Raw genomic sequence first — 11,421 nt, forward strand, 5'->3', positions numbered from 1 at the left:
AGCTTTGGTTCCGTTCATAAATCAGCAAGAACTCTCAAAGTTAGAAATACTTACATAAACTGAGCGGCTGATGCATGAAATCCTCAGAGATGTAAAATCCATTACATGCATGTAGGCATGTAGGTAATAGAAAATTAAAAGTTCTATTGAACCAAAACCACAAAAGACGATAATTGGTCTGCTGCAGGAGAATTGAAATCTTCAGCTTGGAAATGTTATTGATGGTTTGGTCATTAGGAAGACAGCACATTTGATCAATCAGTTTAACCCCCGCTGCTTTCTGTCCATGCTAAACTGAACATGGCGTATCGACTCACTACGGTTACTGATGTTACACTCACAATTACACTGCTCATGTTTGTACAGCGAGACAGTCAATAGGAAGTGAGAGACAGAGAGATGTATCCTGCAAACTGATTTTTAATTGATCTCTAGGTTACATTGATGACACTGATGAGATGTGATGTGACTATAGGGGTTAGCAGAGGGGTCCCTGCACAGATAAAAACCAGATGTGAGTCCTGACATGGGAGGTAGTTTGACTTCAAACTCCTGAAAAAGTTCTCCTGTGGAAACTTTCGCTGTCATCACTGCTGGGAAATCCTCCCACATGTATTGGCAAACATCCTGATTAGTCTCAAGTTGAACAAAGGTTGTATCTGTTTTTGTTCTTTATCTAATGCAACAAAGTAAACACATTTCTTTCTTTTAAATATTTGTTCTTCACAGTAGGAAGATTTTTTGAGCCGCTTTAATGAAGACATTTCTGACATTTGGCCAGTAGGTGGCAGCAGGAGCTGCAAGTCTGGTTTACACATTAGGATTTCTGGTACCGTAAATTGCTAATACAGATTACAATTGCAGATATTTTTAGAAGCAGTATAAAACTAAAAACTAAGATCAGGAAGCAGCCGGAGGAACATAGCACATAGCATTGTGTGTTTGGTGTTTTATTTTCCTGCAAAATCTCCTACTCAATCAGTCTTTAAAGAAGAACTCTTCAGCCAAATTAAAGCCTTTGGGGGGGAAGAAGAAGGAAAACAAAACACAAACATACATACAAACAAAACCAGCATCAGATAAATAAACACTGGTGTGCATTAAAAAGATTCTTGTGTAGAAATCGTGTTAATGATTCACATAGCATTTTTTTTAATATTATTTTCAAGAACATGTTGTTCCCTGATAGGTGAGTCTCACTGGGCTGAGATCACATGTTGACCTGCAGTGGTTCGAGCTTCCTTTTCTTCTTTCTTTATCCTCGGGACGCCCCCCCCCTCTCCGTCAAGACATTTCACTTCTTCTTTGGATGCTATTAAAAAAGACAACATGAAAAGAAAAACGATCAGAGAAATCAATTCTTAGCATGTGGAGGGAGCAGCCAGGCAGACACGAGGCTACAATTCTGAAAAGATGGCCTTTCTCTCAGTCATTGTTTTTTTTTTTTTTGCTTGATAAGAAAAGGCAGGAAGCCAAAACCATGAATAATGATGCCTACCATGGAGAAATAAGTCAATATAACAGCAGACCCTGCTTTATAAATCCACCATTGGACTTTTAAATGATTCACCAACAGCCGGGTTCATGATTCAGACCTAACCCCGTGGATGAGGACACTTGACCGGAACTTTCCCCGCCTGTCCCAATCTGACCTGCCGTCCCCTCCAATTAAACGCTTCGCCTATCAGAGATGCCTTTTCCTGGGACCACAGACAGTCATTAGAGATATTTGTCTCCATTTAATTTCCATTTGCTACAGAAGGGCAGCAGAGGGATTCAGTGACAATATCTGAATGCTGAGGGAGAGGAGATGCAGGCGGCCGTGCAGGATACGGCTGAATAAGGTGACAAAAAGGGAATTGGGAAATCCTAATTTCCTGCTGATGGTGATGCAGTCGGTAGGTGGGAATTTGTGGTGAATCATCCACAGTCAGTTAATACAGTTTTAATGTGACAGAATCTTCAGCCAACTTCAGACAAATTGATTTTAAATGAGCATTGTAGCAGTTTCATTAAAATCCGTTTTGATGCATCTGTGCATAACATAAGCTTCAACACTGACAAGAATAACCATGATTCCATCAAATAATGCGTTAGATTAAATCCTCAGCCAGACTACCTGGGCCAATAGACAGCAGAGTAATAAAATCTCAGATCTTGGCACCGGCCCACCCAGAAGTAGATGTGATAAAAATGCAGATGTCTGGACAAAACCTGCCAGATCTGAAAGGAGACGGTGCACAGAGGTGACCAAAAACTGTGAGATGGACTTGAAAGTGGATTATGGGAATGATGCAGTACTTATGATGAGCCATCTGTTGTCCTTTAAAATACTTTAGATTTTCTTTCCACTGCCAAAATACTTACAAAAGGGCATACAGCTGATATATCCTTCCATCCATCACCTGAACCCGCTTTGTCCTGCAGCGCAGGGTAGCTGATAAATCAAATTTCTTTTTTAGATTGTAACAAAGTAACAAAAAGATGAGTGACTTCTGGACAGTACGTAAAATAGAGAATCACTGAGCAAGTGCACTGCACAGAGGGGCTTAACCGCAGCACAGATACAGAAATCTCTGTGCAAGATGGATGTGATCATGCAGCAGAGAGTGGGGTGCTTGGGAATACGAGCACGCTTAACTCAATCCCGGTCTGTAACCTCCCCTGGCGTGTCTCGCCATAAATGTTCCCCTGATATTGCCACCTCTTCTCCGGGCCTGATTTGTCTTCATTTAGAAACACACATCTTTTCTATACCACGCATGTGGCTGCTTGCTTGTCTCAGCACTACATGAGATTGGTCTCTGAATGTTACACATAAGCTCATCCATTCTGTTTTTATTGACGGTTGAGAATCACATGACCCACCCAGCACACTGTGTGTTCTTTGAGGATAAAACCTCTCACCTTTAAGCAGAGTCCATTTAGCCTCTGATTAATCATTAGTGAGTCGCACAAGTGATTTCCTCTGAGATTTCACAGCATTGAACCCAATAGCCTCACAGTGTCAAGTCAGCTGCTGTGCTGCAGAGAGACTGTGGTGCGTGAAGTAGCATCTTTGTGTTTTTCTCTAGTCTTGTGTTTTTGTTCTAGCATGAAGCCAGAGGGCAGAGAACATGTAGGTACAATATCAGAGCAGGTTACCTATGGATATTCTCAGAATTACCCACTGTGACTCAGGTTGATCAGTGATTGATTGCTTTTACTGTTGATTAATATGAAAGCACATTCAGTGTAAATAATTAAATCACTTCTACCACCGATATGACCTGATGTGCCGAGATGTTCTTGGAAACGTTTACAAAACATACTTGATCGACAGCTGGCTGAAGCATTAGACTGTCACAGGCTAACTTTCTGCTGAATGGTTCAAAACGCTGATACTGAAGCCCGGCAAGATGGACTGTCCCAGACTGAGTGATTCTATTTTAATTTTTATCACTTACTGGAAGGGCTGACAAGATTTCCACCCACTAATTTAGTGTCACCATTTTTCCTCCCACCTCAGATGATGGCAGAGGAGACAAGTAGGACACACAAGGAGTTTAAGGCAACAGGCAGCTCTTGTTATAAAGCAGCACTTGCTGATATATGGCATCATCTGTCCACTGCTGTTATGGCCTAGTGGTTTATATGATCGCTTTCAGGTCAATGTAATGTTAACTTATATGTTGACTTTTGGTTCAGTACACATTACAGTGTAGTATTTCAGCTGTGTTTGTCATAGATAAGACTTTCACAGATACACCTGTGTATTATTCCTTATAGCTTCTCTCTCCTTTAGATGCATGCCAGGAATACTTCAAGATCTGATCACTTCCTGTGTCACATACAGAAGGATGGCATAAAACGAAAAAAATGTGAGAAGCCCATGTTGGTGCTATATTCTGAATACTTACAGCCGCAGCTAGTGCCTGATCCAGGTCTTCAATGATGTCAACCTCATCCTCCAGTCCCACAGAGAGTCGGATCAGTGTGTCACTGATCCCAAGTACACTCCTCTCATTTTCAGGCACTGAGGCATGGGTCATAATCGCCCTAAAAATATGATGGAAGGAGAGTGCCACTTATTGGACATGAAGAGAAAAAAAACACATCCTGAGGTCCTGATGGGACATTAGACCACTGTGTTAGCTTTTTAGTAAGTTGGGGAAAGGCCTGGTAGGGATATCCTCTTGATCTTTGCTGCCACCTTGTGGGGATTATGAGCTAAATGGCATCTTAGATAACAGTAAAGGCTTCAGGTTATACGAGTGCTTCTATACCAGCAAACCCGAATTTGTTGTTACAACTCTGAGTGTAAATCTCTGTAGGTATACTTACGGATGTTCTGCTAAACTTTCATAACCACCAAGACTCTCGGCTATCGCAAACATCTGAAATAAATGAAAGGTAACACATGGCGTAAATAATGTGTAGACACCAACACAGAGCTGTGGAGGGAATTGGAAATATTAAGCTGCAAAAAGAAGCAACTGGCTAAAAGAAACTACTCAAGCTGCTCTAACATTCCTTGTTTACATTTGTGGTCTTCAAGCATATCAAACATGACAACAGAGTAAACATAAGGAAATGTTAATACACTGCAAAATGCAATCTGCTCTGCTAGTGGCCAAATACTCCACAGATACAACAGTGATGAGATATCATTGAATAAATATTAACAGGCAGCTTAAAACGTCAAAATGCTTGCAAACAGGATTTGACTAGTTGTAGTGCAGAGCTGTTTTCTTTTACGTGCCTGAAAATCGGATCCACACATCTTGCATAATCTAAAACACTAACACCTTGTCAAACATAATTTGAAAAAGAAAATAAACAAACTTTGTGTCTAAATTACTTTGAGGTTGCTGAGAAAAGTGGTGGCGTGCTCCAGTTTCCCCTTGATGTAGAAGGTGATCATCCCCGGACACCCAGTGCATTGTTTCTTCATCACCTCATGCTGGGGGTGAGAGGGCAGGCCTATGTAAGGAGAGATGGGAAAACATGAAAAACCTGTCACTGAAGTAGAGAAATCCACCGACTTAAAGCACAGACATGTAGGTGTGTGTGCCATTGTTTACTTTGCTGTGTGTAAAAGGGCACACTCCTTTGGCTAAGTGCTATTCAATTCTGCTATACATGCATGATATCTGATAAATGATATTAGGTATCTGAGTAGGAAAGGTTTCTTATTTAAAAGTAGGATACATGTGAGGAGACCTGATTTGTTTGAACTTGTTCACATACTTTTAAAAGCCATGCCAACTATCAGAGGTATGTATAGGGACATTGTGATGGTTATCCACATGCACAGACGTGTTAATTCATTTTGTGTAGGACAACTGTGAGAACAGGCTTAGGCAATGTGAACTGTATTGTAAATACTCCGAGGTGCTTATTTGTGTAGTTTAATACCGTCTCAAGGATGGAAGGATTCTGTATCAAATGTCACCTGGGAAAATGACGCGTTCCACTCTTGGATCTGCCTCCAAAAACTTGGCAGCAGCTAAGGCGTTCCTAAAGTGACGCTCCATCCGCAGGTGCAGCGTCTTAAGTCCACGGTTGCAAAGGTAGCAGTCAAAGGGAGATGGTACACCGCCCAAAGCTGAACCAAACAGGTCACATGGAAGGGAAAAAACACACAGAGGTTCTGTACAAAGCCTCCCAAATATCCAGACCAGGCAAATAAACAAACACTTTCTTCTGAAGGGGGTTTAAATTGGTTCAAAACTTTGGCATCAGGAGCATGTTTTGATTGTTTGTGGGAATGTGGGTCAGCCTCAAATAACCAGACCAGCCCACCAAATTCAGAATGAATGAAAGGCATCAAGAAGATATAGGGTCATATATCGTGAGTCAGCAGGGCAGAGACATTTTAGCGTTTACTCACCATTCTGCAGGAACTTCAGTCGCTCGTACAGATCCTCATTGTTCAACGAAACCAGACCCATCACCACATCGCTGTGACCTGCCAGAGACACAAAAATTTCAATTTTTGGTTTCAACCAATCACAGAACACATTTTATTTACATCTGTGTGATGCAGCCTCACTGCCCCTTTGTTTCAGTGTTGGTAAAAAAAAAAAGCTATGATGATAAGACATAAGAAGCCTAGTCTGTTCCGATTGGTCAGCTCCACAGACCTGAACAGGCACCAACAATTAGTATATACACCCTGACTGCAGGATGAGCCTCTAACTTTAAAATAACTTTACACATCTTTGTAATCATTTTTGCTATGGGCATCAGAACACAGGTGACATATAGTGGATGTGGTATATAAAAATCTAATTAAAATTTCAGGGTCTATAATCTCATAGTGACTTGGGGGCAACAGTGGCGCAGTGGGATAGCAGGGTTGTCCAATTACCGGAAGGTTGGTGGTTCAATCCCAACTCCTCCCTAGTTGTGTTGTGTGTTCTTGGGCAAGACACTTCACCCTAGCCTGTGGCGCGCCTTGCTAGTCATTGTATGACACTGCCAAGTGCAGCAGCCGTAACGAATTTCCCTCTGGGATTAATACAGTATCTAAAATAAAAATAAAAATAAAAAAAAAAAAAAAAAAGTTCTTGCTGAAATCCCTCAGGAATCCTGTGACCCAAAAAAATTGGAGCCTCTAGTATCAAGTTAATGTAGAAGGAAAATGATTTGTAAATGAGGAAGGAAGTATCTACCACACACACTGTTTATGTGTCTATTACACCCTGTGGACAATGTCAGTAGTGTTGTGTTTGGCAGAACATAACCTACCATTCATGTATTTGGTGGCTGAATACATGCAGATATCTGCTCCCAAAGCCAAGGGGCGCTACAGGTGCACAAACAGACACAGGTTAATCATTCCTGGAGCTGTTTCCATGTGAAATGGAATTTAAATGCAGGAAGCTATTAAACAGAAACAAGCCTGAAGTACCCATCTGTCTCTCTCACCTGGAAGTAGGCTGACATGAAGGTGTTGTCCACCACCACCACTATGTCTTTGTTGTGTTCATGGACCAGCTCAGAGCAGGCCTTGATGTCCACAACCTTCATCATGGGGTTGGTGGGTGTTTCAATCCACACCAGCTTCACAAGCAAAGAGAGGGTGTCATTTCACAGTGGAAGCATGTGACACACAATTCAAGAACAAAAACAGTCATCACACAAAATGCTGATCCATAATGAATACTAAGGGTTAACACAGGGGGAAGGCACACACCCAATTATGCAACATGCAGCAAACCAAACTTTAACAACATGTCTCAGGTTTAATATGCAACTGTTATAAAACCTGTTGGCAGAGACATGAGACAGAGCGGCTCTAGACAAACAAAGCAGCACTTTATACTGTGATATCTTTCCTTCACTTACTTTGGTATTGTCCTTCAGAGCTGCCTTGAGCAGGTTTGGTTTCGTACAGTCAGCAAAAGACACCTCCAGACCAACTGTAGATGCGATTCTTTGGAAGTAGCGGTTTGTGCCTTGCAGTTAAGAAAATGAAACAGTTAACAGCTCACAGTGTGCTTTCACAAGTGTGACTAATATAGATGTCCTGGTGGACATGGTGTGGTGTGAGGAGTTAAAGAGGGCTGTCTCACCTCCATATACATCATCCATGCAGACAATCCCATCGCCTGCTTTGAGCAAGTGAGTGATGGTCACTGTGGCTGCCAGTCCCGAGGCAAGAGCAAGGCCTGGAAGAGAGGAAAGGTCGCCAAGATTAAAACTGTTTCAGCTCCCTGTGTCGGTCGAACTTTAAACTGAAGCTCATATGAAAGTTTTGATAAGTTATAATTATTAACGTATATGTTCATACTTACAGTACTTGGCTCCATCCAGTGCTGCCACAGCCTTCTCAAGGCAATTTCTAGTGGGGTTTCCACTCCGGCTATATTCAAACCCCTGAAGAAAAACATGATTATTACAACATCTGAGTCACCAGAACCAACTTTTACAATAATATTATGTACTTTAATACTCTTAAAGTTAATTGTGGTTCTTCTAGTGTGAATATATTATACAATATTGTTAGAAGTTCTACATCATATACAACAGCACCATTCCTGCCCTCAGTCACTAAGAGGTGTTTGTTCTGCAAACCATCTGACTTAGGCAATAATTATGCAGAGATAATAACTAACAGTTGTCAATGGTTGGGTGGCAGTTAACTCTCTTCAGCTTAACTCCTCCAAAATGGAAATCTTATTATAGGTCCAGAGCCCAAATTCTCCCCGTTCTCAGATCTCTAACTCAGCATCTGGTACCCACTGCTTAAGAGCTATTTTAGACCAGATCTTCATTATCGAATCCCATGTTAACCACGTAAATACAACTAGACTTAGCTATTTACTGTATGTGTTGTATGGATTATTGCTTCATAAAATTAGAACAGCATTAATTTTATCTCCTCTGTGAAGCTTTCCTTCATTGGCTGCATGTCTGTTTCAGAAATTCAAATCTTTTATTTTTACCATGATTACTTGTAGCTCAGATAAAATCCTGTTAATTGTCTTTGAGATGAGACTAAAAACCAAAAGGAGCAGTTAAACTTTCCCCTTTGTAACTTACAGGACTACATAAGTGTCCTCACCAATACTTCTGCTGCTGAATAAAGTGAGTTGTTGTTTATGCTTAATTGTAAGAGAAAACACCCATTTTCAAATCCATATATTGTCTATGACATGGTATGCTGTCAACATAGATGTATATGCATATTTTGCCGCTAATATGGGAAATATTAAAGGGAAATCCACAAAGCTTCTCTTGCTCAGAGCATATTCAATTTAATGAAGACATATAAAGAAATCTATTTGGCTCAACACATAAAGACTGGAGGCTGCTGCTTACAGCAACAGCATGAAAACAGAGTATGTGAATAAGACCATCTGTAATTACTCTGTTAATATTATCTGTTCCAGACGATAACCTGCTCCCCTCAGGTTCTACAAGTGCGCTGGGTTTGTACTAATCATTCACTAGTTTGAAGAAGGGAAGTCAGCTAGGGAATACATTTGTATAACCAAATGTGCTGTTAACACTACAAAATATTTAATGAAGCAGCCAGATAATAGATTAGATTAATTATACATTGTAAAGTTTACTATCTATGCCTGAAGCTGCACACACTTATTAAAGATACTAATAAATAAGGGCTTCTAGTCTCTCTTGTCTACAAAATAAGAATATGCATTAGGACAATCAAGTCGGTGTATCTCTCTTGTGTATGTAACTGAGAGTAGTTTTAGCTGTTAATGCCCTGAGATCAGTCGTAAAGCTGTCATGAGAGAACTAAATTAGACCCTATTTTATATCCATTTAATGTGTTGTGGTTGACTAATCATTGACAGAGTTTCAGGTCAAGATGGGTGTAATAGCTTAACTAAAAAGAGAATATGGCATGGGGGGAATGATTTCTGCCACAGGCTGGGTTTAGTCTAGACTCCCAGACTTGGCCTCAGGGCCATGTCCACACCAAGGACAGAAATAAGTTACATTAGTTTGACAGTTTTTTGCATAATGTAGATATATAGTCATACACAAGGGGGTAACACCCTAACTAGCTCAGTATATTCAGCATTTCCTTCTGTCTCTGTCACAGTCTCTGTGTTGTTATTTAAACATTATCTATATTGTATGACTAAAATTAAATTACCAAGTATAAAAAGAACACATTGAATGTGGCTGTTAGCAGCGTGTCCATACGGCCACATTGAGTAAGATAAATACAAATAAATCAGAGAATAGATTACGTCCTAAAAACATATTAAATGCATGTAAATAAGGGATCATACTGGTTTGACAGCGTGTTTCTTTGTCTAAATGATCCCAAATCAAAGTACTCAATTCATTTATGGCGACTCCTCGTGTGTGGCTGGCGTTTGTTGCAAACCCAGCCTTAAATAACATTCATATCGAGCTACTCACGGCGTGGTTTCCTGGTGCGTTCTGCTTGAACGTGGTAGAAAGGGAAATCGGTGGCACCACAGCCATTGACTTCCATTGCTCTGGCTCCTGGCCGACGTGTATGGCCTCTGTGGCGAAGGATTTGTAGGCCGTGCAGAAGCCGGCGAACAACTCGTTCTGTACCTCTTTTTTGTGCGTTTGAGCCATGGCGATGCGCTTCCTCTGAAGGCAAACCAAAAGTGGAGTGGGGATGAGTGTGCGTTACCGGTACATATCCATTTAATGGAGCTATATACTTCAGATGCGTCTTTGAACCAATCAGAGTTCATCAACAAATAGAGAGCGGCGCTGATTGGCTACTGTGTAAGGGGCGTCGTGCCCATGTGACGCTGCACGTTGTTTGCGTTCCTCTGCTCTGTTTGCAGCACTGATGCAACGTTTCCTGTTGTTTAAGTCACGGAGGGGCACTCTTTTTAATCTTTTGTCGGGTTTTATTTATCTACGCAGAGCTACGTCCAAATATGTAAACAGTCACATTTACAACATTAATTTATAATGCCAGCAGAAAATACAGTTGAACCTTTATTTCTTCATTCCTGTGTAATTAAGAGCAATGACAAACAGATGACACACACCTGACCATTAAGGCTGATGCTAATTTAATTAATTAAACCACAATTTGAGCTCTATGACACAAACTAATACTGTTTATAACGAGGCTTCCTGTACACTTTTTGGTTTGTGTGTGTGTGTTTCTTCTTCCTCGTGGTCCACACAGAGAAGTTGAGCTGTCTTTTCATTCTTATACCACAGGGGGAGCTAGGTGCTCTGTAATAGCTGCTCATTGTATGAATGTTAAACTCGTCTGTGGATGCTCTCATTCATCCAGGTCATGGTCATGTCCAATAGTTTTTTTTTTAGTCCAGTTGCTTCGATTTAAACTCATAGACAATGCTAAAGTGACTCTGTCTGTAACTTGGTGAGGCTGATGCCCACAGCAGGATTAGGGCACTTTGGAAGTAGAAAACCCTAAAATAACAGTTCAACAATGTAAACTTAGCCTTTCTATAAATGTAGTGTCAATAATGTGTAAAGAATTATTATTATTATTATTTAGATACTTTTTAAACTGGAAAGGAAATGTAAGGACAACCTCAAACTGACAAAGTGAGAATTGAATGTAGTTCCTGAGTTGTGATTGGGACAGCTACACCGTTAAGGAAATCAAAAAGAAATAAACATTTTTTTTTAATAATGATATTCTTTACTTGTGTGCTGTGTTAGTGCAGGTGAGTTTGTCTTTGGCACAAGTCCAACCGATTTTAAGATAATATTTACGAGGATAAAACTTAAATATATTCAGTGGCGTGCATACCGGTGCACTTAAGTATTTCATACATAATTTGAAATATTGTTTTGGAAATTGCAGCACTTTTACTTATGTTACCTGACAGTTAAAAGTGACTTTATAGATAATCAAAATATCAAAAACTTGGATATTACTTTAATCTCCTTTAAACAGGAACAATGCTCTAAGGGATGTATACTTCTGTGCAC

The 11,421-nt window shown here is 40.4% G+C and overlaps 1 protein-coding gene across 1 annotated transcript; it reads right to left on the reverse strand.

Moving 5' to 3' along the window:
- Positions 1 to 402: 402 nt before the first annotated feature.
- cth (cystathionase (cystathionine gamma-lyase)) lies at positions 403 to 10,168 on the reverse strand. The gene is made up of 12 exons (XM_028404470.1): positions 9,886 to 10,168; positions 7,782 to 7,863; positions 7,560 to 7,655; positions 7,333 to 7,442; positions 6,913 to 7,047; positions 6,733 to 6,790; positions 5,873 to 5,950; positions 5,435 to 5,587; positions 4,841 to 4,962; positions 4,324 to 4,376; positions 3,900 to 4,038; positions 403 to 1,312 (listed from the first exon to the last, which is right to left on the reverse strand). Exons 1-12 carry the CDS (start codon positions 10,069 to 10,071, stop codon positions 1,295 to 1,297), a joined length of 1,230 nt encoding a protein of 409 aa, XP_028260271.1. The 5' UTR covers positions 10,072 to 10,168; the 3' UTR covers positions 403 to 1,294.
- Positions 10,169 to 11,421: the final 1,253 nt, after the last annotated feature.

Source organism: Parambassis ranga, chromosome 4, assembly GCF_900634625.1.
Source record: "Parambassis ranga chromosome 4, fParRan2.1, whole genome shotgun sequence".
Taxonomy (NCBI): Eukaryota; Metazoa; Chordata; class Actinopteri; family Ambassidae; genus Parambassis; species Parambassis ranga.